General features: G+C 46.9%; 1 protein-coding gene across 1 annotated transcript in view; it reads right to left on the reverse strand.

Moving 5' to 3' along the window:
- xylt2 (xylosyltransferase II) overlaps positions 1–27,306 on the reverse strand; it is a 182,446-nt gene that overhangs the window by 15,485 nt on the left and 139,655 nt on the right. Inside the window, exons 9-10 of the mRNA XM_072483241.1 lie at positions 15,503–15,698; positions 3,347–3,680 (exon numbers count right to left, since the gene is read on the reverse strand). Coding sequence (XP_072339342.1) covers positions 3,347–3,680; positions 15,503–15,698 — 530 coding nt within the window. The remainder of the gene's footprint in view (positions 1–3,346; positions 3,681–15,502; positions 15,699–27,306) is intronic.

Consider the following 27,306-nt stretch of genomic DNA (forward strand, 5'->3'; position numbering starts at 1 on the left):
GAAGACAATTCATGGTCTCCACAAGAGAGACACGTAAGATCCAAGCTGACAAGAAAATGCATCACCCCTCATCTTGGGCTTAATCTGACGCTTGATCTTAGCCGAAAGGCCGAGAAGCGATGACTTGGCAATTTTCTATATTCTAGGAGGAAACCAAATGTATAAGAAAAAGATTGAACAGCTGCAAAAACAGCTGAATGAAAAAAGAGGCGGCATTGAAAAGAAAAGCCATAAAAGTAAAGGGTGGCACGGTGGCTAGCACTGCTGCCTCACAGCTCCAGGGTCTCGGGTTCAATTCCGGCCTCAGGTGACTGTGTGTGTGGAGTTTGCACATTCTCCTGGTGTCTGCATGGGTTTCCTCCGGGTGCTCCGGTTTCTTTCTACAGTCCAAAGATGTGCCGGTTAGGTGGATTGGTCATGCTAAATTGCCCCTTAGTGTCCAAAAGATTAGGTTGGGTTACATGGATAGGGTGGAGGTGTGGTACTCTTTCCAAGGGCCGGTGCAGACACGATGGACCGAATGGCCTCCTTCTGCACTGTAAATTCTATGATTCTATGAAAACTTTCCAAGCTGTGAGTGGATAATGAAGTTAACGGACAAAGACCTGGCTAACAATAAAACCAATATGAAGGACAAAGCTATGCTGCAGACAGAGAAAGAAAATGCAGAAATAAGATCGGAAAATGTAAACCCAACTCTGAAGATCAAATAACTTGAATTAAAAAGCTCAAATGTACTGATACCTACTGAGTTGCTGCAAAAGAAATGGCTGAAATGAAAGTCATTCATTTAGAATACAAAGAGAAAGTTGAGCAGTTGCAAGAGAAAGTAGAAGTTCTTACAAAGGGATGCGAGGAGTCCCAGAAACAACTAATGGGAGCTTGGTAGCACACAATAATTAGGTTCTGCTCAGGAAAAACAGTTCAATATAAAGAATCAACTATCACGGATAGAAGATGAGTTTGCTAATGAAAATTTGAACTGTGTGAACTTAAAATATCAGTAGTATCTAGTAAGCATCGTGTAAAGAACAATTAAATTCTTGAACATCAATCCAATCTGAAGAACATGAAAGATGCACACTATGGAAGAGGAAATCCAGACTTTAAAAGCAGACGCCTCTTAAACAAGGGCAACTGAATGCACCAGAGTAATTGCTGAGCTGAATGAAAAGATTTGTAAGCTTGAAAAAGATTTGGAAAATAAGAGAGTAAACAGATATTTGACTAAAATTGTGAAACAAGTTTCCCTTGGAAGGAACAGGACAAATCAATTGTGCCCGAACAGAGCAGACCTCTTGTTGATAAAGAGAAATTCGACTCGAAGGTGCAATCAAGTACCAGAAACAATTGTAAAGTCAACACAAAACTACCATTGCTCCAAATGTGGCAGAACAAGATCTGGATGAACTGTCATGCCTCCGGACCGTCTGAATTTATAAAGTCAGAGACTTGGGAGAAGGGGTACAAATTCAAATAAAGAAGATTGTATTGCAACTATATTTTGTAAGGACTTGGGAGAGGCGTAGTATAAGGTGCTCTGACGGAGAAAGAGTTAATTCGGGACTGGAGAACAGTACCAACCACAGTATGATGTAGAGAATCACATGATGGTAGACTGTGCAATAGAGTCTGAAAACAGCCAGCATGGAGACAGTGCCCATGCATGACAGTACTTTAGATATGTATATAGTTATGGGTTACCAATAAACGGTGTCATCAACCATACAAGCCTCCAAGCTTTATAGTGAGGTACTGTACAACATTACAACTATATTTCAAAGTTACTTGAATAGAGTGTCAGAGCATGCATTGAAGGAGACTTTTTTGGGGGAAAGAAGATCCAGTTGTATGGCATCAGTTACAGGATCAGAATGATGATGGCAAGGTTACAGGCCACCATAAAATCCAGACATTTCAGAGGTTTGCTCTTGAGCCCAGTTGAGTGTGTTTCTCCCAATTTCCTCTCTCAAAACTGTGAATGATTTTCCATACCCATCTATTAAATAGTATCACAGAATTCTGGAAAATGTGCAGGATCGAAGAAGGCTATTTGGCCCATCTTCCATGCTGGCTGAGAAGGAACCATCCAACCAAATTCCACTTTCCAGCTATTGGGTGTCAGTCCTGCAAGTTATGGCACTTTAAATATATTTTCAAGTACTTTTTAAATGTTCTAAGGGTTTGTGTCTCTCGCCCTTTCACAAACTGAGATCCAGATTGCCACCATCCTCTTGATTAAAAATTTCCTTCGAATCCCCATTAGGTCAACCAAGTCTTACCCAAAATCTACGCCCCCCGATTACGGACTCTTCAATGAAGGGGATTCCTTCCACTCTATGTAGGTCATTTATAATTTCATATATTTCAATTAAGTTTCCCCTCAGCCTCCTCTGTTCCAAAGAAAACAATCCTAGCCTCTCCAATCTTTCCTCATAACTAAAGATTTCCCAGGTCAGGCAACTGCCACATAATTCTCCCTCAGTGCAATCATATCTTTCCTATAATGTGTGACTAGAACCACGAAGATTGTTTAATACAGTTCCAGTGTAATCTCATAGCTCTTATATTCTAAGCCTCAGGTAAAGGCAAGTGTTCTATATACATTCTTGACTATTTTGTTTTTTTATCCATACACCTTCCGGAATATGTGGGCATGCACTCCAAGAACCCTTTGTTCTTCTGCACTGTTCAATATATTGTGAATTTATTGTGTATTTCCTTGCCTTGTTAGCCTTCTCCAAATGCATTACCTCACACTTCTTCAGATTCTCCATTTGTTACTGTTCTGCCCACCTGGCTGCTCCATTGATATCTTCCTGAAGTCTCCAGCTTTCTTCTTCATTATCAACCACAAGGCCAACTTTTACATTGTCGGCATACTTTTTAATCATACCCCCCACATTCAAGTCTAAATCATTGATGTCCACCACAAAAAGCATGGGAGCTAGTACTAAGCCCTGTGGAACCCCAATGGCAACAGCCTTCAAGTCACAAAAAGGCTCATCGCCCATTACCTTTTGCTTCTTGGCACTGGGCCAATTTTGGATTCAACTTGTCATTTTGCCTTGGATTCCATGAACTTTTACTTTTGTGACCAGATGTTATATGGAACCATGTCAAAACACCCCTTAACCTTCTCTGCTCCAAGGAGAAATCATTTCGTTTCTGCAGGTCCTTCACATTTTTGAGATATGTTGAAACATGGGATAATTTACAAATCAAATTGACTGAGACAGTGCAGCCCAGTATGGAAAAGGGCGAGGCTGTATGTAGTACTGTTGCAGAATTTGTGATGGGTAGGCAGATTCCAGCCTCAATGCCATCTAGGATTTAGCATACCCACCTTTTCTGAATGGTCGCTTCCCACTGAAGACCAGAGGTACTACCAGGAACTTGGTTTCCGCCAGGAGAACCCACAGATGCAGCACCCGCACAGTCCAGCTCCCAGGCCGCAGTGGGTGGTTTAACGGGGGTTTGTACTGTGTGTATTCAGCCTCTGAATCCACTGTTATGTCATAGGATGTTGCAACAATGTAAGTGGGATCAATCCAGACGACTGTGGCAGTCATGTTACTGCCTTTGGCCCATTTCTGCATGGCAATGGGCTCGTCAAAGGGCCCGATCAAGCCACCAAAGTTACGGAACAGTCGCTCCTTGGGATCCCATTCAGTTCCCACCTAAACAAATGGAGGGAAAGGCAGGGATTAGTTTTACCAGCAGCTACAGTCAAAGTCTACGAAAAGACAAAGCAAAGCACTGGATTGTTTTACATAAAGGCTGTCTAGCTGCCTTTGCTCTTTCTCCTCAATACACTCCAGCCCCAATAACAACATCCTATATTCATATGGCACTTGTAAAGTGAAAGAATGGTCCAACTTGCTGCACAAGAGCATAATCAGACAAAGATTTGAAACTGAACCATAGGTATAAGGAGGGATTGGATAAGCTGGGGTTGTTATCTAGAACAGAGAAGCCGAAGAGGTGACCTAATTGAGGTGTATAAATTTATACGGTGCCTAGATAGGGTAGACAGGGAAGACTTGTTTCCTATAGCAGAGGGGTCAATTACCAGGGGGCACAAATTTTAGGTTATTGGTAGGATGAGGAGAGATACAAGGAAAAGCTTTTTCACCCAGAGGGTGGTGGGCATCTGGAATTTAGTGCTTAAGCTGGTGGTTGAGGCTAAAATGATCAACTAATTCAAAAAGTACCTGGATCGGCATCTGTAACCTGCAAGGCTACGGACCAGGTGCTGGAAAGTGGCTCGCTCAGAGACAATGGACTGAATGGCTGCTTTCTGCACCATAACTATTCTATGGTGCTATGGTTCGAAGAAATATCAGGACCATGATAAAAGGGCCGTGGTTAAAAAGGAAGGTTTTAAGTAGTGCCTTAAGACAGGGAACCATGGTGCATTCAGGTTTATGTATTATCTCCAACTAATCCCATTACCCTGCTCTCTCACCCAAGCCCAGTATCAATACAAAACTAATCAACGTACCTTCCTTTTTCAAATATTGTTTCATACTTCCTTTTAAAGATGTAACTGTCTCTGTCACAACCTTTCCCTGTGGCAAACTATTCAATGCTCCAATTATACGTAGCCCCTCCTAAGAAAAAGTGACAATTGTAAACTGCTAGCCCCTGGTCATGGACTCCACATCCAGAAAAAAATATATATTCCTAGTCAACGTATCAATATGTGTGATAAATATAAAATCCTCCACTAAATCTAGCTTTAACTTTCTCTGCCAGTCCCCAGTATCTTTTGGTTGATGTATACTGAATAGACACATTGTCACAGAAATGTTACAGCACAAGAGCCCATTCAGCCCACTGTGTTTGCACTGGCTCTCCAAATAAGCAATTCACTTAGTGACTTTCCCCACACCATTTAAAAAGAAATTTAGAGTACCAATTCATTTGTTCCAATTAAGGGGCAATTTAGCGTGGCCGATCCACCTAGCCTGCACATCTTTTGGGTTGTGGGGGCGAAACCAACGCAAGCATGGGGAGAATGGACAAACTCTACACGGACAGTGACCTGGAGCCGGGATCGAACCTGGGACCTCGGCACCGTGATGCAGCAGTGCTAATCACTGTGTCACCGTGCTGCCCACATTCCCCCACCATTACCCGATAACCGTGCACATTCTTCTTTTTCAGAATAAGGTCTAATTCCCTGTTGTATTGAACCTGCTGCCACCAGCACATTGTCAGGTAGTGCATTCCCAACATTAACCACTTGCTGCGGGAACTTTTTTTCTCATGTCGCTGTTGCTTCTTTTGCCAGTTAGCTTGAATCTGTGCCCTCTTGTTCTCGATCCTTTCACAACTAGAAAGTTTCACATTATCCACTGGGTCCAAACTCATGATTTTGAATCCCTCTATCAAATCTCCCCTCAGCCTTTTCTCCAAGGAAAACAGTTCTAACCTCTCTCCTCCATCGTCATAACCAAATGATTACTGCACTCTTTCCAATACCTTCGCATCCTTCGTTGTAATCGGTTTCTGCCTATCATAATAAAATAAATAGGGCAGCATGGTGGCGCAGTGGTTAGCATTGCTGCCTCATGGCGCCGAGGTCCCAGGTTCGATCACGGCTCTGGGTTACTGTCCGTGTGGAGTTTGCACATTCTCCCAGTGTTTGTGTGGATTTCGCCCCCACAACCCAAAGGTGTGCAGGGTAGATGGATTGGCCATGCTAAATTGGCCCTTAATTGGAAAAAAATTAATTGGGTACTCTAAATTTAAAAAAAAAATTATGCTATGCCTCCAATTATCAGCATCTATGGAGAGAAACAGAGTTAATGTTTCAGGTGGATGATCTTGCATCAGAACGAGGACAATGTCACCAAGCTGACATGTTAACGGTTTCCCTCTCCACAGATGCTGCCTAATCGGTTGTGTACTTCCAGTACTTTCAATTTTTACTTCAGATTTCTAGCATCTGCAGTATTTTATTTTGTACTATACATTTAACATCACCATCTGCAATAAGAGAAAGAGAGATATGGGGGGGGGGAAAAGAGAGATAGAGAGAAGGTGCAGAGCGAGAGAGGGCGAAGGGAAGGAAAGGTTAAAGGTGAGGGGAGAGAGAGAGATAGAGACAAGGGGAAGAAATAGCTGAGGGGTAGCGAGAGAGCGAGGGAGACAAGGGAGGAGCAAGAAAGAAACAAGGGAGGGAGAAAGAGGGGGAAGGACGAGAAATAAGGAGATGAGAAGAGAGAAAGACAAAGGGAAAGAGAGAAGGGGTGAGAGAAAAAAGTGGAGGGAGAGATGAATGGAGAAGAGAGGGACATGGGGAGAGAGAGGTGGAAGGGGAGGAGAGAGAGACAGAGACAATGTAGGAAGAGAGACAAAAGGGAGGGAGAGAGAGATTATGTGATGGAGAGAGAACAGTAAGCCTGAGGATTGGCATGGTTTTAAAAACCAGAAAATAGTAGCCAAGAAATTGATCGAGAGGAAAGTAAACTATGAGAGAATCAGCAAGAAGCTTTTACAAGTATGTAAAAAGAAAGAGATTAGAGAAAGTAAACATTAGAGGCAGAGACGGGAGAAATTATAATGAGGAATAGGGAATTAGCAGATATTAAATAGATCTTCCAGTCTCTTTATCATCAGACCAGAAGATGTGTGTTGGGATCCCTTGGAAATCCTGATAAACTGACTCTGTGGGAACTGCCTGGGAAGTTTAAACTTCTGCAGGGCAATTTCCCTGCTCCCTTGGGCTCTCCAACAGTCTCTAACTCTGAGTAAGAGTAGACTTTGGACAGTTCCGACTTACTTACCTGGAAACTTACCTCGGAAATGTTAGATAGAAAAATCCTTAGTCTAACTCCTGGGTAACTACACAACTGAATACCACCAATCACCCACACTGACCCCTGACCCTCAACTACACCACTGACCTATTGACTCCCCTCCCAAACCCCCGACCCGACTTCACCACCCACCTGCCAACCTATCCAACTGCTACCTTACCCTCTTACCTCAACCACCCCACCCTTTTATCCAGTTACATGTTCACACATCCATTTGTTCAGGTACTCATATACAAACACAACAACGGGCTGTTTAAATGCCCATACAAATTAGGAACACATGGAGGTCAGTCGGCTGCTTGAGCCTACTCCGCCGTTCAATCAGGTCTTGGCTGATCCGATTTTAACCACAAATCCACTTTCTTGTCTACCTCCTATAACCTTTCACTCCCTGATCAAGAATCTACCTCTGCCTTAAAGAAATTCAAAGACTCTGCTTCCACTGCTTTTTGAGAGAGTTCCGAACGCTCTCATGCCTCACTTAAATAGGCAACCTTTTATTTTTAAACTGTGACCCCCTAGTTCTAGATTCTCCCACAAGAGGAACCATCCTTCCCACATCCACCCCAACAAGACCCCTCAGAATCTTATTCGTTTCAACCGAGCCACTTACTCAGCTGATACAAGCTTAGCCTATCCAGCCTTTCCTTATAAGGAGCCTGTCCATTCCATGTATCAGTCGAATAAATCTTCTCTGAACTGCATTTGCATCCTTCCTTAAATAAGGAGCGCAATACTGTACACAATACTTCAGATGTGATCTCACCAATGCCCTGGACAAATGCTATTTTTGTATTTAATTTTGTTTATTCGTTCTTGGGACGTGGGTACCGCTGGCTGGGCCAGCATTTGTTGCCCATCCCAATTGCCCTTCAACTGACGCACTTGTCAGGCCATTTCAGTGGGGACAGTTAAGAGTCAACCACATTGCTGTGGATCTGGAGTCACATGCTGTGGAAGGGAAATTAATGAGTTGCCAACTTAGAGGCATGCTGGGAAATGCTTGACTATATAGTTTAACATTGCTTTTGAACGAAAATAAGTAGGTCAGGTAACATACGAAATACTGCTTAATATTTTGGTCTCGGCCTTATTATGATAACACATTGTCCTCCGAAAGATAACAAAATGTGTACTCGAGCTGTTTTTAGCCAAGGGCAAGAACATACGTACTACGTATTTCATCTTGCGTACTTTCCAAGGTCTACTTAATATAAACATGGCTGTTTACTTCTAGCTGTTATTTCAGACTATAAAGATATGCTTCCTTCAATCGAATCTCAGAGTGCAGTGCCTTGGCTTTGCAGCTGGAACACTCTCTCTCTGCAAGTATATTTGTGCAAATAAATTTCCTTAAATAGAACCTCGAGGAATTTGTCTTTATTATAATTTCCATGACACATATAGACTCGACCGGGTAAGGGCTGCAGATTTCCTTCTCTGAAGGACATTAGTGAACCAGATGAGTTTTTACGACAATCGGCAATAGTTTCATGGTTATCATTAGACTTTTAATTCCAGCTTTTTATTGAATTCAAATTTCACCATCTGCCATGGTGAGATTCGAACCCAGGATCCCAGAGCATTACCCTGGGTCTTTGGATTACTAATCCAGTAACAACACCACTATGCCACTATCTCCCCTCGCAATAATCCATAACATTATATTAGATTTCCTAATTACTTGCTTTACCTGCATTCTAACCCTTTTGTTATTCATACACCAAGATGCCCAGATCCCTCCGAATCTCAGACTTCTGCAATCTCTCACCATTTAGATAATCTGCTTCCTTTTCTTCCTGCCAAAACACACAATTTCACATTTTCCCACATTGTACTCCATTTGCCAAATCTTCACCCATTCACTCAGCCTATCTATATCCTTTTGCAGCCTCTGTATGTCATTTTCACAATTTACTTTCCTACCTCGCTTTCTGCCATCACCAAATTTGGCAACCCTTTGATCCCTTCATCCAAGTCATTTTTATAAATTGTAAAAAGTTGAGGCCCCAGCAGTGAACCCTGCGGTGCACCATTTGTTATATTTTGCCAACCAAAAAAATAACCCATTTATACCTACTCTGCATCCTGTTAACTAACCAATCTTCTACCCATGCCAAATGCGCTTTTACTTTGCCACAATAACCTTTGATATAGCATCTTCTCAAATGCCTTTTGGAAACCTAAGTGCAGTACACCCATAGGTTCCCCTTTTTAAAAAATAAACATTTTATTGAGGTATTTTTTGGTCTTACAAAGGCAACAAAATAAACAATATACATGAATCTATAAACATAGTGCCAAAGCAGTCTTCCTCCCTTACAGGTCCCACCTATTATTAATCCCTACTCTAAGCTAAACTAACCCCCCCCCCCCCCCCCTCCCCTTCTGCTAACGATTAATTTTCTGCAAAGAAGTCGACGAACGGTTGCCACCTCCGGGAGAGCCCTAACATTGACCCTCTCAAGGCGAACTTGATTTTCTCCAAACAGGGAAAGCTAGCCATGTCCGATAGCCAGGTCTCCGACCTCGGGGGCTTTGAGTCCCTCCAAGCGAATACTATCTGTCTCCGGGCTACCAAGGAAGCGAAGGCCAGAACATCTGCCTCTTTCTCCTCCTGGAGTCCCGGATCTTCCGACACCCCGTAAATCGCCACCTCTGGACTCGGTGCCACCCTTGTTTTTAACACCGTGGATATGACATCTGCAAACCCCTGCCAGAATCCCCGAAGCTTTGGACATGTCCAAAACATGTGGACATTGTTCGCTGGTCCTCCCGCACAGTTTGCACACCTATTTTCTACCCCAAAGAACCTGCTCATCCGGGCCACTGTCATGTGAGCCCAGTGAACGACCTTGAATTGTATCAGGCTGAGCCTGGCACATGTTGTGGACGCGTTGACTCTACTCAACGCGTCCACCCATAGATCCTCTTCTATCTCTCCTCCCAACTCCTATTCCCACTTGCGCTTCAGCTTCCCAGTCTGCGTCTCCTCTGACCCCATGAGTTCCTTGTAAATGGCAGAGACCCTCCCTTCTCCCACCCACCCTCTGGAAACTCTCCTATCCTGTATCCCCCTTGGTGGTAGGAGCGGGAAGGTTGAAACCTGCCTGCATAGGAAGTCCTGCACCTGCAGGTATCTGAATTAGTTTCCCCTCGCCAATCCAAATTTCTCCTCCAGCTCCCTCAAGCTAGGAAATCTCCCTCCATAAACATAACCCCCATCCTCTCAATCCCTGCTCTCTGCCATCTCTGGAGCCCCCCACCCCCGTCCATCCTTCCCGGGGCAAACCGGTGATTATTACAAATTGGGAGACCAAACCGATGCTCCCTCAGCTCCCACATGCCTCCTCCATTGCGCCCAGACTCTAAGGGCCACCACGACCACGGGGCTGGTACCGTGCCGGCAGGAACGGCAGAAGCGCTGTTATCAACGCCCCTAAGCTGGTGCCCTTACATGAAGCCGCCTCCATACGCTCCCATGCCGACCCTCCCCCACCACCCACTTCCTGATCATGGCTATCTTCGCCGCCCAATAGTAGTTACTGAAGTTTGGTAGCGCCAGCCCGCCCTCTCCCTGGCTCCGCTCAAGCATCCCCGTCCTTACTCGCGGGGTCCTGCCCGCCCATACAAAGCCAGTGATCACTTTGTTGACCCATTTAAAAAAGGACCGCAGAATAAAGATGGGGAGACAATGGAACACAAACAGGAATCTTGGGAGGACCGTCACCTTCACCGTCTGCACCCTCCCGGTTAGTTACGGCGGGTGCGCGCCCCACCTCCGAAAATCGTCCTTCATTTGGTCTACTAGTCGGGCCAGATTTAGCTTATGTAGCCGTTCCCATTCCCGCGCCACTTGGATGGCTAGATACCTAAAGCTTCCCCCTACCACTCTAAAACGGCAGCTCCCCCAATTGCCTTCTTACATTGGCCACCAACTGCCTTCCCTTAACAAACCCCGTCTGGTCCTCCCCAATAACGTTCCGAACACAATCCTCAATCCGTGAGGGCAAAATTTTGGCCAGCAGTTTGGCGTCCACATTCAATAGGTATATCGGCCTGTAGGACCCACACAGCTCCGGGTTCTTGTCCTGCTTCAAGATAAGCGAAATCGTGGCCTGTGACATTGCCGGGTGAAGCACCCCTCTCGCCCTTGCCTCATTGAACATCCTCATCAACAACAGCCCCAATATCCCAGAGAACTTTTTATAGAACTCCACTGGGTACCCGTCCGGCCCCGGGGCTTTACCCGACTGCATGGCCTTCAGACCCTCCACTATCTCTTCCATCCCAATCGGGGCTCTCCAGCCCTTCTACCAGCTCCCCGTCCACCTTCGGGAAATTTAGCCCCCCTAGGAAGACACTCATCCCCTTCGGCCCTGTTGGGGGTTCCGACCCATAGAGCCTTATTCTTAAGAGTCCTTAAACGCCTTATTCACCCCTGCTGAGTCTCCAACCAGGTTCCCATCTCCATCCTTTACTTTCCCTATCTCCCTGGCTGCCTCATTCTTTCGAAGCTGCTGTGCAAACATTCTGCTGGCCTTCTCTCCATGCTCATAAATCGCCCCCCTCACCTTTCTCAGCTGCTCCACCGCCTCCCTGTGGTTAACAAGCCGAACTCCACCTGTAGCCTCCGCCGTTCCCTTAAAAGTCCTGCCTCTGGGGTCTCCGCGTACCTCCAGTCGACCTGCAGTACCTCCTTTACCAGTCGGTCCGTCTCTGCCCTGTCCACCTTCTCCCTTTGGGCCCATTATTGAGATCAGCTCCCCTCTAAGCACCGCCTTCAATGCTTCCCAGACCACCGCTGCCGAAACTCCCCCCGTGTCGTGTACTTCCAGGTAGTTCTGAATAAGTTTCCTCAGCCGCCTTCACACCTCTTCATCAGCTAGAAGACAACACCTAACCTCCAGTGCGGGCGCTGGTTACTGTCTTTACTAACCTGCAGGTCAACCCAGTGCGGAGCATGGTCTGAGATTGTAATCGCCGAGTACCCAGTGTCCACCACCCCCGTCAGTAAGGTCCTGCTCAGAATAAAGAAATCAATCCGGGAGTACACTTTATGCAAGTGTGAGTAAAAGGAGAACTCCTTCACTCTCAGCTGCCCAAATCTCCATGGATCTCCCCGCCCCCCCCCACTCCATGAACCCTTTTAGATCCTTTGCCATTGCTGGCACCCTGCCCGTTTTCGAGCTTGACCAGTCCAAACTGTGTTGAAGTCCCCTCCCATGACCAACTTATGAGAATCCAGGTCCGGTATCTTCCCCAGCATTCTCTTTATAAACTCCACATCGTCCCAATTTGGCACCCCTCCAATTTACCACTGACCATGATGTACCGGCCTCCCACATCCAAAACTATTCTTCCCGCCTCAAATACCACCCGCTTGTTGATCAGGATCACGACCCCTCTAGTCTTCGAGTCCAGTCACGAGTGAAAAACCTGTCCAACCCAACCTTTCCTTAATCTAATCTGATCAGCTACTCTAAGGTGCGTCTCCTGCAGCATTACCATGTCCGCCTTCAGTCCTCCCAAAAGCGCGAACACGCGTGCCCTCTTGATCGGCCCAAGTAGCCCTCGAACATTCCAGGCGATCAGCCTAATTGGGGGCTCATCGCGCCCCCCCCATCCTCCCCTTCGCCGATCAGCCATCACCTTTCTTGGGCCAGTCTCCAGCCCGCGCTTCCACCGGCCAGTCCCCTGGCAGCCTCCGCCCTCTACCGCCTCTGTCCCTCAGCAACAGTCCCTCCCTCGTCAGCAGGACATTTCCCGCCCCCACAGTAACAGCACAATGTAAATCGACCCCTTTGATAAGCCTAGCATCGGTTCACCCCCCACTACGCTTCCGTGAGCTAGCCCGCCCAGCTAGCTTGGTTGCCCCCACCCTTGGCACCAGGCATTCTCCCACCTATTGTTGCCTCACCACATTCCACCCTGCTCATACACACATATTCAAATGACAAACAATCCCAATACAATTGCCCGACAGAAAAAACTCCCCGCTAAACAAAGAAAAGATCAAGCAAGAGATCCAGCATCTGAACAAACACCTCCATCCCCCAACAGTGCAAATGTAAACTTGAACTCACTCAGCTCTGCAATTGGCCCCAAATTAGTAGAGAAGGCATTACAAATAGCGTCCACAAAACAAAAAAAAACGAGAAACTTTTTTAAACACGAACATTGCAGCAAAGTTCAAAAGTTTTCAGTCCGCCACCAGTCCTTTCCTTTTCACGAAGTCCAGCGCTTCCTCAGGTGACTCGAAATAAAAATGTTGCTCCTCGTACGTAACCCAGAGACGGGCCGGATACAGCAGTCCAAACTTCACCTTTTTCTTGAAAAGGGTCGATCTGATCTGGTTAAACCCTGCTCTTCTCCTGGCCACCTCCGCACTCAGGTCCTGGTAGATCCGCAGGATACTGTTCTTCCATTTGCAGCTCCGTGTTTGCTTGGTCGACTGTAAAATACGCTCCTTATCCAAATATCTGTGGAATCTCACCACCATTGCCCTCCGGGGGGGGGGGGGGGGGGGGGGGGGGGGGTGTGTGTCTCCCATTCGCGGCTTCCTGCGAGCACTCCGTGAGCCCTGTCTACCTCCAAGGGTCGGGAGAATGACCCATCCCCCAGCAGCTTCTCGAACATGTCCGCCATGTATGCCCCAATGTCTGCTCCTTCGGACCCCTCCGGGAGCCCAACGATTCTCAAGTTCTGCCGACGGGACCTGTTCTTTAGGCCCTCCACCTTCTCCAGGAGCCTTTTCTGCTGGTCTCTCAGCATCCCCACCTCCCGCTCCACCGCAGTTTGGTGTTCCTCTTGGTCAGCCAGCGCCATCTCTACTTTCTGGATCGCCCGATCTTGGGCATCCAGTCTAAGCTCCAGCTGCGCAATTGACTCTTTAACCGGGTCCAAGCAGTCCCCGCTTCTGCTTGGCGAAGCCCTCCTGGATAAATTGCATCAGCTGCTCCGTTGACCGCTGGGTCGACAAGCCGTGCTTTCTCCCCCTGCATCTTCAGCCCAAGCCTTCTCTGTCCGTCTGTTTCTGCCTTTGCGAGCACTTCTAGTCCTCCTCTCCATGCACCGATGTGGGAATCCAGTACCCAATTGCCTCTCGTCATCGATTTTTCAAATCAAGGCCAGTAAAAAATAGGGGGAAAAGGTCCAAAAGTCCGACCCGAGCTGGAGCCACCAAATGTGTGACTTGCTCCTTCATAGCCGCGACCGGAAGAACCATAGGTTCCCCTTTATCCACAGCACATATTAGTTCTTCAAAGAATATTAATGAGTTAGTTGAACATGATTTCATTTCAAAAAACCACATTGATTCTGCCCGATTGTCTTGAATTTAAGCGCCGTACTGTCATGGCTTTAATAAAAGTTTCTAACATTTTTCTGATGACAGACTAAGCTAACTGGCCTGTATTTTCCGGCTTTCTGTTTCCCTCCATTTCTGAATCAGTAACTGCTGACAAAAGGGGAATGAATTGTCTGCCCCAACAATCCAGTACTATGAGGAAGCTGGTCCATTGAAGGCATACTTTATACTTCTGAAGAAGCTGGGATCAGAAATCCTGACCAGAAATGTAAAGTTCAGGCGTGGTAAAGACAAGTAGGGGCGGAGCTGCAATCCAATGGGGAGTTCCGCTCCTTTGAAGATTCAGGCCTCCGCGTCATTCTTCCCAGTAGGAAATAAAAAGAGCACATCGAAAAGTGTGGGGAACCAAGAGTCTAATGACTGTGAAAACATAAAGTATTCAATATTCAAAAAGAAAATATAATGGAGAAATTAGTGGCCGCAGAGCTAGTGGGTGCGTTCATTTTGATATTCAAGAATTTCCTAGGCTCCAGGTCAGTAGTTATAGATCGAAAAGAGGCAATGTCACCCTACTGTTCAGCAGGAAAAATAAACAGGCTGATACCAATAGGGTAAATGCTAGTATTAGGAGCTTGGCAACAGAGCACTTTGGAAATCATAATACAATGGGGCATAGTCTATAGGGATCTATGAAAGGGAAATTGTGCTTGCGAAATTTGTTTTTTCCCTGAGGAACTAACTGCTGGACGTGATAAGGGAAACCAGTAGGTATGATGTATTTGGAATGTCAAAAAGCATTCAATGTGTCATTATAGGTAATTACAAAATTTGGAGCTATTGGGATTGGGGGCAATATATTAACATGGATTTTGGATTCATTAATCAACAGAAAGCAAGAAAACACATGATATTTTGGGGCTCACAGGCTAGGCTGTAACTGGAGAAGTATTGTTTATGCAAAGAGATTGCTTTCCAACGATTCAGAGACAGAATCATCATGAAGTTATATCTGTGACATGTACCTTTGCTATAGACAAAGTCCAGTGTATAAAGGAGCATGGTTTGCATTATTTGTTGGAGGGGTCGAAAGATAGAAATACCAAAAAAAACTGCATACAGCGTAGGTTGATCACTCATGCTGTATATGAATAAAGATTGTTGTGTATACTCTATCACTAATATGCTTACTCCAACCATGCTGTTGTGAAACACAACAGTATCAACAATGGATCCTCAACACTGGCACTGGGCGTTGGGAACAGTAAGTTTTCCATTCCCAAGCAGCAACTACCCTGAACTCGAGAGCACAAATTCACACAAAGTGTCTTGATTCAGTCCCATGGCAGTGCAGGCCAGGCCTGGTTACCTCCAGGTTCTGGAGTCGGTCGAGTGTTGGGCCAATATTTGGCAGGCGCAGCATGGAACGAGGTACCACCCAGCTCTCCAGAGTCTCCTTCTGGCCTGAAGTCACATTTTTAACTTGTTGCATCACTAAATAACCTTGGAATCGGTCATCGTAGAAGTAAAGATGGACTGAGATGGTATGTCCCACAGGCTCGTACCTAAATAAATTGAAAAACAAACAAGCCATATAATAAACCATTAGGTGATATACTTATTTTCCTCTGTTAACAAGTATCTCATATCTTTAGCATAACTTAGTAAATTATGCACTAAACTTCATTATCATAGACAGTTACAACACAGAAGGAGGCCATCGGCCTGTTGGTCTGTGCTGGCTGTCTAAAAGAGCAATTGACTTAGTGCCACTCCCCCCTCCTTTTCCCCATTACCCTGCACATTCTTCCTTTTCAGATAATAATCCAATTCCCTCTTGAATGCCTTGATTGACCTGCCTCCACCACACTCTCAGACAGTGCATTCCAGATCTTAACTACTCGCTGTGTGAAAAGCTTTTTCCTCAATTTGCCAATGCTTATTTTGCCAATTACCTTAAATCTGTATTCTTTGATTCTTGATCCTTCCACCAATGGGATAGTTTCTCTCCATCTACCCTTTCACGACCTAAATAATTGACACCTAGCCTGAGATTGTGTTCCCATATAATAGATTCCTCAGCCAAGGGAAGTGACCACTCTGTCCACCCTTTAAGCCTCATTCAATGAAACCACCTCTCATTGTTCGGAACTGTAGAGAGTATGGCTCAATTTACTCAGCCTCTCATTAAAGGATAACCCTCTCATCCGAGGGACCAATCTAGTGAATCTTCACTGCACTGCCTCCTAGGTAAGTATATTCTCCCTTAGGGAAATCAAAACTGCACAGCACTCCAAAATGTCATCTCACCAACGCCCTGTACAAGTGTAGATTTAAAAAAAAACTCTTTTACACCAATTCCTTTGTAATAAAGACCAACACATCATTTGCCTTCTTAATTCCCTGCTGGACCTCCAACTTTCCATGATGGTGGGATAGAAAGCCAAATATCCAAATTTGCTGATAACACAAAAATATGAGGCACTGTAATATACTTACTTAGGAGGCAGTGTAGACAGATGCATAAAATTACGAGATATTGATAGGTTAATTGAATGACGAAAACTGTGACAAATGGATTTCAATGTAAGCAAATGCAAGGTCATCCACTTTGGAGCTAAATCGAACATAACAGGGTCCTTTCTAAATATTGAAAAGCTAAAAACCTTGAAGGACTAAAGACACTTTGCGGTCGAGGTACACAAACAGTTGCAGAAAATAATCAACAAAAGGCAAATGGAATTCTGACGTTGATTTCAGAGGACTAAAATACAAGGTAGTAGAGGTTATGCTTCAGACTGGTTAGACAAGACCTGGAATAATTGGTATAAAGGTATGGAATAAGGCACCATACCTTCGGAAGGTTAAACAGGCCTTGGAGAGTGCCGTGTAGATTAACCAGAATAGCATCTGGACTCCATGGGTTAATTAAAAGGAGACATTATACAAAATAGGATTGTGTTCCCTGGAATTGCTCTGAGGGGAGCAATTGGAGTAGATTTTAAAATATAAACATTTTCTGCTGGTTGCTGAGTTTAGTACTTGAGTCAGCGTCTTAAAGTTGAACTAGGCCTTTCAGTAGTGAAATTAGGAAGCACTTCAATAAAGAAAGGGTGGTAAAAGTTTAGAACTCTTCCGCAAATGGTAACTGGTGCTGATCAATTGTTACTTCTAAAGCAGAGATTAAGGCAGGAATATTGAGTTAGGTTGCACATCAGTCGTGAACAGGCTAATGGGACTAAATGGTGACTCCTGTTTCTATGAACCGAGTTAACTCTGCGGCACAGTGGTTAGCACTGCTACCTCACAGCGCCAGGGACCCAGGTTCGATTCCAACCTCGGGTGACTGTGTGGAGTTTGCACATTCCCCCATGTCTGCGTGGGTTTCCTCCGGGTGCTCTGGTTTCCTCCCACAGTCCAAATATGTGCATATTAGGTGGATTGGAGAAGCTAAATTGCCCTTTAGGGTGAGGTTATAGGGCAGGGGATGGGGCCTAGGTAGGGTGGTCGTTCTAACGGTCGGTGCAGACTCGATGGGCCGAATGGCCTCTTTCTGTACCGTAGGGGGTTTTATGATTCTATGAACTCTGAACAGACTGGAAACTGACCCAGGGCATCTCTCGCAAGATAACAGGACAGTATTTCATTGAAAGCCACCGAGTGTGACTTTGTATATGCTCACTCCTCAACACAATATGCTAACCAACCATATCTGCCCTGTTCCTGCACAAAAATGGCTCCCTCCCTCTCCAAAATAGTGACAACCTCCTTGAAAGTCAAATGGAACACTGCAGCATTGAACATCCTCACACATTTTTATAAAATGGTAAATGCCTGCTGTCAAATATTTCTGAATTTATAGGTACAACAGAAACCTACACACGATGATCTAGGGAGTTCCAGTGGAGCCTTTTTTTAAAAAGCAAACAGCATTAATGGACAATCAGACCAGAAAATTGTCCATTTCTTTTAACTGTGGGGCGTTCACTAACAAAGGGGAAGGACAACCACCCAAATCACTTCTGAACTGGACAGTGTAGATTCAGGAGTTGGTTTTCAATACTTTCTGGAGTGTTAAGAGTAAATAAAGAATCCTCCACGACACATCACAACACGTATACACTAAGGGAAGGTTAGATAAGTACATACTGAGAAAGGAATGAAAGAATACATGGATACATTAGGTGAAGTCGGGTGGGAGGAGGTTAGTGTGCAGTTTAAACGCTAGAAAGGGCTATTGGAACTGTACAGCCTGTCCTGTGTTGTCCAATCTATGTAAATACTGCCACCATCTCATTTTAAACTGGCCCACAGATTGCAACCTAACTGATAAGGTTTCCCAAGAGTGTGGTGAGTAATGAAATGCTGCTGCCTTTGGAGGTGGTCTCTGCATGAAATGTGTTCCCAGCTGTGATTTCCAAATGTTTTGGGCTGCAGAGATGGGCCATGAACCCTCAGGAGTATGGTTTCAATTGTTTCAGTCACTCTCTCTCTAATTGTGGTAAAGTTGCTGATTGTAACAAATCGCTTGAGTCATCCACTAATGAGGCAACAGGAAGAAGAATAAGATTATTCCAAAACTCCTGTCCCTCATTGAACATACAGTGCAGAAGGAGGCCATTCGGCCCATCGAGTCTGCACTGACCCACTTAAGCCCTCACTTCCACTCTATCCCCATAACCTAATAACCCGTCCTAACCTTTTTGGTCACCAAGGGCAATTTATCATGGTCAATCCACCTAACCTGCACGTCTTTGGACTGTGGGAAGAAACCGGAGCACCCAGAGGAAACCCACGCAGACATGGGGAGAACATGCAGACTCCGCACAGACAGCGACCCAGCGGGGTATCGAACCTGGGACCCTGGCGTTGTGAAGCCACAGAGCTAAGCACTTATGCTACCGTGCCGCCCTCATATTGCAAGCAGGACAAAAGCAGCAAATAAAACATCAAAAGAACATTAGTTTCGAACCCAGGATTTAAGTATTACTAATGCTCAGGGCCACAGCCCTGTGTATAGCAACATAAACTGGAATTGGGTTTACTCCTGGAGTTACAAGGCAGTGTGTGTACATCACTGCTCGTGTTCTCACTGACTGAAGAAACAGGGCAGAGAATCATAAGCTGGCATTTATAAAGCACACATACACAAGCAAAATCATTCTTGTTACATCGTCCTGGATACTTTGGAGTTCCAAGTGTGAAGTGAGTCAGTTACTGCCACATCCACAATTCTGGCTGGCCAACGAATGTTCCTGTGAGTCATTCTTGTAGTCTGAGTTACTGAAAATGAAACGTGGAAACCTCGGAAGATTTACAACCCAAGTGGTCAGAATCACATGAACTGCAACAGTTTAAGAAACGATTCACCACCAACTTCCTGAAGGGCAATTAGGGATGGGCAGAAAATGCTACGCCTCGATGGTAGCACCGATATCATAAAGGCAAGTTCAAAAAGATGCTAACAACCTATGTTTATATTGCACATTTAACATAATAAAATGGCCCAAGGCGCTTAACAGAGGCATTACAAAACAAAGTATGACATCAAGCTACATAAAGACATACTAGGACAAATGACCAAATTTTTGGACATAAAGGAGGAAAGTGAGGTAGAGAGGCAATGTAATAAGGCAGGCAATTCCAGAGCTTGGGGTTCAGGCAACTGAAGGCATAGCCACCAATAGTAGAGCAATTATAATGTGAAATGCATAAAAGGCCAGAGTTAGAGGAGCACACATTATCTCAGAGGGCTGAGTTGAAGGAGATTAAGGCTCTGGAGGAATTTGAAAACAAGGATGAAAATCTTAAAATCAAGACATACTTGACCTGGAGCCAATACAGGTCAGTGAAAACAGGGAAGACAGGTGAATGGGGCCAGCTGTGAGTGTGAAGTAGGTCAGGGTCACTGCGAAGCAGACCGGGAGGAGTGTGCAGCAGGCTAGGAGAATGGGGAGGTGATGCCGGGGAGGATAAACGAGGTGTTCAGGGGCATTCCGATAAGTTGTACAAGCCCGAGAAGAGGGGGATATGATTCTTGAGTTGGAGGAAGAGAAGAGGCAGTCATTGGAGGAGCCGCTGGGGCTGAGGGAGGTGATAATTATTTCAGGGTGATGCAGTCAGGGAAGGCCCCGGGGCGGAACGGCTTTCCGACACAGCTTTATAAGCTGTTTGTGACAGAGTTGGTCCCTCACCTGCTGGGATGTTTAGGGAGGCAGCGGAGAGGAGGAGTTGCCAGAGACGCTGACACAGGTGTCAATTACACTGATCCCGAAGGGTCCACTGGAGTGTGGGTCATACAGGCCCATCCCGTTTTTGAATACAGACTTGAAAGTATTAGCGAAGGTGTTGGTGGGTAGGATGGACGGGTGTGTGCCAGGGGTGGTCTCTGAGGATCAAACAGGTTGTGTGAAGGGTAGGCCCCTTTCCAGTAACAGCAGGAGGTTATTAAATGTAGTTATAACTCCGTTTTTATGGATTCAGAGAAGGCCTTTGACCGGGGTGTTGGGAGTGGAGGTACCTGTGGCAGCATGGTAGCGCAATAGTTACCACTGCCTCACAACGCCAGGGACCTGGGTTTGATACCCACCTTTGGTGAATGTCGGTATGGAGTTTGCACTCTCTTCCGTGTCTGCGTGGGTTATCTCCGGGTGTTCCAGTTTCTCCCACAGTCCAAAGATGTGCAGGTTAGGTGCGTTGAACATGCTAAATTGCTCCTTAGGGTGAGGTTACAAGGTGGGGCATTAGGCCTAGGTAGGGTGGTCTTTCAAAGGGTCGATGTAGACTTGATGTGCCAAATGACCTTTTTCTGTACTGTAGGGATTCTATGATTCTACTTGTTTGAAATTTTGGGATGGTCTGGGTTTGGGCCGACGATTGTAACGTGGGTGCATCTTTTGTATGCATCCTGGGTGGCAAGCGTGTATGCTAACAAAATTAGTTCAGGGGACTTTGAGAATGAGACAGAGGTGCCCGCTGTCACCATTGCATGCGTGTTGGCGATTGAACCTTTGGCAGGGAGCACCAGGTGTTGTTGTACGCAGACGATCTGTCGTTCTTTGTGTCGGACCCACTGGAGAGTATGGGCAGGATAATGGGCCTGTTAGAGAGGTTCGGTGCCTTCTCCAGGTATAAGTTGAACATTAGGAAGAGCGAGGTGTTTCTGGTGAATGCGGCAGGACAGGAGCCCAATTTAGGGGTAATACCGTTTTAAGGTAGCAAGAGAGAGATTTAAGTATTTGGGGATTCAGGTAACACGGTACTGGGCCACGAAGCACCGGTGGACATTGAAAGCGTTAGTGGAGGACGTTAAGGGGAATTTTAGAGGTGGCAAACGTTGCACTTGGCACTGGCAAGGAGGGTGCAGTGCCTGTGTTTTTAAGTTTCTCGTAATTTTGTTTTCACCAAATTATTTTTTTTCTCCAAGGAAGGGGAGACTGTTAAGGAATGTTTCTTAACCCATTCCTTAACAGTCTCCCCTTCCTTGGAGAAAAAAATAACTTGTTGAAAACAAAATTACAAGAAACTCAAAAACACATGCAAGCTAACTGTTCTGCTCCTTTTCTCAAACACCTTTACTTTTTTCCTTTGAACACACTCAACGCCAATCACTATCATCATATCACATGCTCCCAAAGCCACCTGTAGTCTCTTTGCATATCAGTGCCAATTATTGGATCAATGAGACATCTAATTGGAATGTTTCTTAACCCATTCCTTAACATGCAGGTGGTGAAGATGAATGTGCTGCCTAGGTTCCTGTCGTTTTTTTCCCAATCTTTCTCCCCAAGGCCTTTTTCCAGAGGGTGGAGGCACTGATCTCGGAGTTTATATGGGCGGGGAAGGCATTGAGGATGAAGAGGGCTTGGTTTCAGAGGCAGACACAGAAAAGAAGATTGGCACTCTCGAACCTGCTGCAGTATTACTGGACAGCGAATGTAGAGAAGGTGGGGTGATGGTGGTGTGGTGGAGTGGGTTAAATTGGGAGAGGTGTCCTGCAGGGGATCCAGTCTGAGGGCCATGGCGACGGCCCCGTTACTGCTAACTCTGGGGAAATATTCAGGGAGCCCAGTCATGCAATCGACGGCCAGGGTGTGGAACTAGTTGAGGAGGCGCTTTAAGTTGGAAAGAACATCAGTGCGGGGACACACTCCTGCTCTCCCTAGTGGGGATGGTGCAGGCGATCAAGATGAACATGCTGCCCAGGTTCCTCTTCAGATCCACACCAATCTACATCCCAAGGCTTTCTTTAACTCGGTTGACAAAATGATTATGGCATTAGTGTGTGGGGGCGGAAGAACCCAAGGATCCCCAAAAAAGGTCCTTCACAGAAAAAGAATCATGGGGGAGTCTGGCCCTCCCAAACCTACAATACTACCACTGGGCAGCCACTGCAGAAAGAGTGTGAGGGGATGGGTGAAAGACCAGAAATGAAATGGGTGAGGATGGAAGAGAACATCTGTACAGGGATGACCCTCCAAGCCCTCACCAAGGCAGCACTCCCATCCCTGCCAGCCAAACACTCAACAAGCCCTGTGGTGATAGCCACACTCCAAACCTGGAATCAAATGAGACAGCACTTCGGCCTAACTGAAATGTCCACTGTGGCCCCCATCTGCTGCAACCACACATTTGCGGCTGCCATGCTAGACGCCATCTTTAAGAGGTGGAGACAGGACAGGGGGACGCTGACTGTTAGGAACTTCTATACAGAGGCCAGGCTAGCGACCTTAGAAGAACTGACAGAAAAACTACAACTACCCAACGGGAACGAACTGCGACACCTACAGGTAAAGTACTTCCTCTGCAAGGAGATGACAACATACCTGCGGACTCCGAGTCACAATGTTAGAGGAACTACTGGACGCGGGCAATCTGGGAGGGGGGGGAACTGGGTGGACAAAGAACAAAGGAAATTACAGCACAGGAACAGGCCCTTCAGCCCTCCAAGCCTGCACTGATCATGCTGCCCGTCTCAACTAAAACCCCCTACCCTTCCCTGTATAGACGACTATTAGAAAGAGTGATGCCAGGTGGCCTGTCTGGTTTTTTTGCAGACTTTGTCACCCTGTCTTGAATTTCTTGTGCCGGGAGCAACAGGAATTCCCTGACCTGTCGCCTCACAAAAGCCCTCACCTGCATATATCTAAAGGCATTTCCCGGGGGTAACTCAAACTTCTCCTCCAGTGCCCCTAGGCTCGCAAATGTCCCGTCAATGAACAGGTCCCCCATTCTTCTAATCCCCGCCCGATGCCAGCTCTGGAACCCCCCGTCCATCTTCCCTGGGACAAACCGGTGGTTACCCCTGATCGGGGACCACACCGAGGCTCCCACTGCACCCCTGTGCCGCCTCCACTGGCCCCAGATCCTTAACGTTGCCGCCACCACCGGGCTCGTGGCATACTTTGACGGCGAGAACGGCAGCGGTGCCGTCACCAACGCCCCCAGGCTCGTTCCTTTACAGTACGCCCTCTCCATCCTCTTCCATGCCGCCCCCTCTCCCTCCATAACCCACTTGCGGATCATCGCCACATTTTTTAATTTAAAAAATATATATATTTTATTAAAGTTTTTCGATCAAACAAAAACAACATTTTCCCATTTTACAACTTTGTAATAATATATACATTGATCGTTTTTTAAATAAATATGCTAATTAACGGCAACTGCCAACAACAAAATAAGAAACAACAGAAATAGTAACTAAAATAGTAACTTCGTAAAATCTAATATAAATAACTAATATATAACCACACACATAAAACCCCCGAGGACCCAAATGAGTCCCCCCCCCCCTCCCCCCTGGGTTGCTGCTGCTACCTTTCCTATTTTCCCTTATCACTCTGCGAGATAGTCGAGGAACGGTTGCCACCGCCTGGTGAACCCTTGAGCCGAACCTCTTACCATACTTTATCTGCTCCAATTTTATGAACCCTGCCATGACGTTTATCCAGGCCTCCACGCCCGGGGGTTTAGCTTCTTTCCACATAAGTAGAATCCTTCGCCGGGCTACTAGGGACGCAAAGGCCAAAACATCGGCCTCTCTCGCCTCCTGCACTCGCGGCTCATCTGCAACCCCAAATATAGCCAACCCCCAGCCTGGTTCGACCCGGACCCCCACCACCTTTGAAATCACTTTTGCCACACCCACCCAGAACCCATGCAATACCGGACATGACCAAAACATGTGGGTGTGGTTCGCCGGGCTTCCCGCGCATCTCCCGCACCTATCCTCCACTCCAGAAAATCTACTCAGCCTTGCTCCAGTCATATGCACCCTGTGTAGAACCTTGAATTGTATCAGGCTGAGCCTGGCACACGAGGACGAAGAGTTTACCCTACTTAGGGCATCTGCCCACAGCCCCATCTCAATCTCTTCCCCCAGCTCCTCCTCCCATTTCCCCTTCAGCTCCTCTACCATCGTCTCCCCCTCGTCTCTCATTTCCCTATATATATCTGACACCCTACCATCACCCACCCATGCCCCCAAACTCACTCTGTCCTGGATCTCTTGCACCGGGAGCTGCGGAAATTCCCTCACCTGTGGCCTCACAAATGCCCTCACTTGCATATAGCAAAATGCATTCCCAGGTGGCAACCCATATTTTTCTGTCAGTGCTCCCAGACGCGCGAACGTCCCGTCTAAGAACAAGTCCTTCAATTTCGCAATTCCTGTTCGCTGCCAAGATTTAAATCCCCCATCTATTTTTCCCGGGACGAACCTATGGTTGGTCCTTATCGGGGACCACACTGAGGCACCCGTCACTCCCTTATGTCGTCTCCACTGCCCCCAAATTTTCAGAGTTGCCACCACCACTGGGTTTGTGGTGTATTTTTTCGGGGAGAACGGTAAAGGCGCCGTCGCCAGTGCTTTTAGGCTAGTTCCCCTACAGGACGCCATCTCCAGTCTTTTCCACGCCGCTCCTTCCCCTTCCCTCATCCACTTACATATCATTGACATTTTGGCGGCCCAATAATAATCACTTAGACTCGGCAGTGCCAGTCCCCCTCTGTCCCTACTGCGCTGCAGGAACCCCCTCTTTACTCTTGGGGTCTTTCCAGCCCACACAACACTCATAATACTCTTGTCCACCTTCTTAAAAAAGGCCTTTGTAATCAGTACAGGGAGGCACTGGAGCACAAAAAGAAACCTCGGAAGGACCACCATTTTAACTGCCTGCACCCTGCCCACCAATGACAGGGGAGCCATGTCCCACCTCCTAAAGTCCTCTTCCATCTGCTCTACCAGTCGTGCCAAGTTAAGCTTATGCAAGGTTCCCCAGTTCCTGGCCACCTGGATCCCTAAATACCAGAAATCCATTGTTACCCTCCTCAACGGTAAATCATCTATTCCCCTGCCCTGTTCCCCGGGGTGCATCACAAACAGTTCACTCTTCCCCATATTCAATTTATATCCTGAAAATTCTCCAAACTCCCTGTCTGCATTATCTCAGGCATCCCCTCCACTGGGTCCGCGACATACAACAACAAATCATCCGCGTATAATGACACCCGATGCTCTTCTCCTCCTCTAAGTACCTCCCTCCACTTCCTAGAGCCCCTCAGCGCTATGGCCAGTGGCTCAATTGCCAACGCAAACAGTAACAGGGACAGGGGACATCCCTGTCTTGTACCCCTATATAGTCGGAAGTGGTCCGATCGTTATAGGAGCTGAACCCATCTAATGAACCCCTCTCCAAATCTCCTCAGTACTTCCCACAGGTAGCCCCACTCCACTCTATCAAATGCTTGCTCTGCATCCATCGCCACCACTATCTCCGCCTCCCACTCCGGTGGGGGCATCATCATCACCCCCAGCGACCTCCGTATATTAGCATTCAATTGTCTCCCTTTAACAAACCCCGTTTGATCATCACGCACCACCCCCGGGACACAGTCCACTATCCTCGTCGCCATCACCTTGGCCAAAAGCTTGGCATCTACCTTCAAGAGGGACATAGGCCTGTATGACCCGCACTGCAGCGGATCTTTGTCTCTTTTCAAGATCAGCGATATCGTCGCCTCCGACATCGTCGGGGGTAGTGTCCCCCTTTCCCTAGCCTCATTAAACGTTCTCGTCAGAAGTGGGGCCAGCAGGTCCACGTATTTCCTATAGAACTCCACCGGGAACCCATCCGGTCCTGGGGCCTTCCCTGCCTGCATGTTCCCAATTCCTTTTACCACCTCCTCCACCTCAATCTGCGCTCCCAGTCCTGTCATCTCCTGTTCCTCAACCTTCGGGAACTCCAGCTGGTCTAGGAAACGCATCATTCCCTCTTTCCCTTCCGGGGGTTGAGCCTTATATAGCCTCTCGTAAAATACCTTAAACACCCCGTTCACCCTCACCGCTCCCCGTTCCATCTTTCCCTCCTCGTCCCTAACCCCTCCGATCTCTCTCGCCGCCCCCCTCTTCCTAAGTTGCCGGGCCAGCAGCCGGCTCGCCTTCTCTCCATATTCATACTGCACTCCCTGTGCCTTCCTCCATTGTGCCTCCGCCTTACCCATGGTCAACAAGTCAAAGTCCGTGTGCAATCTTCGTCTTTCCCTGTATAGCCCTTCATCTGGAGACTCCGCATATTGCCTATCTACCCTCAAAATCTCCCTCAACAATCTCTCCCTTTCTTTACCCTCTTGTTTCCCCTTATGGGCCCTTATGGAGATCAGTTCCCCTCTAACCACCGCCTTCAGCGCCTCCCAGACCACTCCCACCTGGACCTCTCCGTCATCATTAATCTCAAGGTACCTTTCAATACATCCCCTCACCCTTACACATACCCCCTCGTCAGCCAACAGTCCCATATCTAATCTCCAGAGTGGGCGCTGTTCCTTTTCCTCTCCTACTTCCAGATCTACCCAATGTGGGGCATGATCTGAAGTGGCTATAGCCGAATACTCCGTTCCTGCCACCTTCGGGATCAGCGCCCTTCCCAGGACAAAGAAGTCTATCCGGGAGTACACTTTGTGGACAGGGGAGAAGAAGGAAAACTCTTTACTCCTTGGCCTAGTAAATCTCCAGGGATTCACTCCTCCCATCTGCTCCATAAAGCCCTTAAGCACCTTGGCCGCTGCCAGCCTCCTCCCGGTCCTAGATCTGGACCGGTCCAGCCCTGGGTCCAGTACCGTGTTGAAGTTTCCCCCCCCCCCCCCCCCCCCCCCATTACCAACTTTCCCATC

The sequence above is a fragment of the Scyliorhinus torazame genome, chromosome 18 (genome assembly GCF_047496885.1).
Source record: "Scyliorhinus torazame isolate Kashiwa2021f chromosome 18, sScyTor2.1, whole genome shotgun sequence".
In the NCBI taxonomy this organism is placed as follows: Eukaryota; Metazoa; Chordata; class Chondrichthyes; order Carcharhiniformes; family Scyliorhinidae; genus Scyliorhinus; species Scyliorhinus torazame.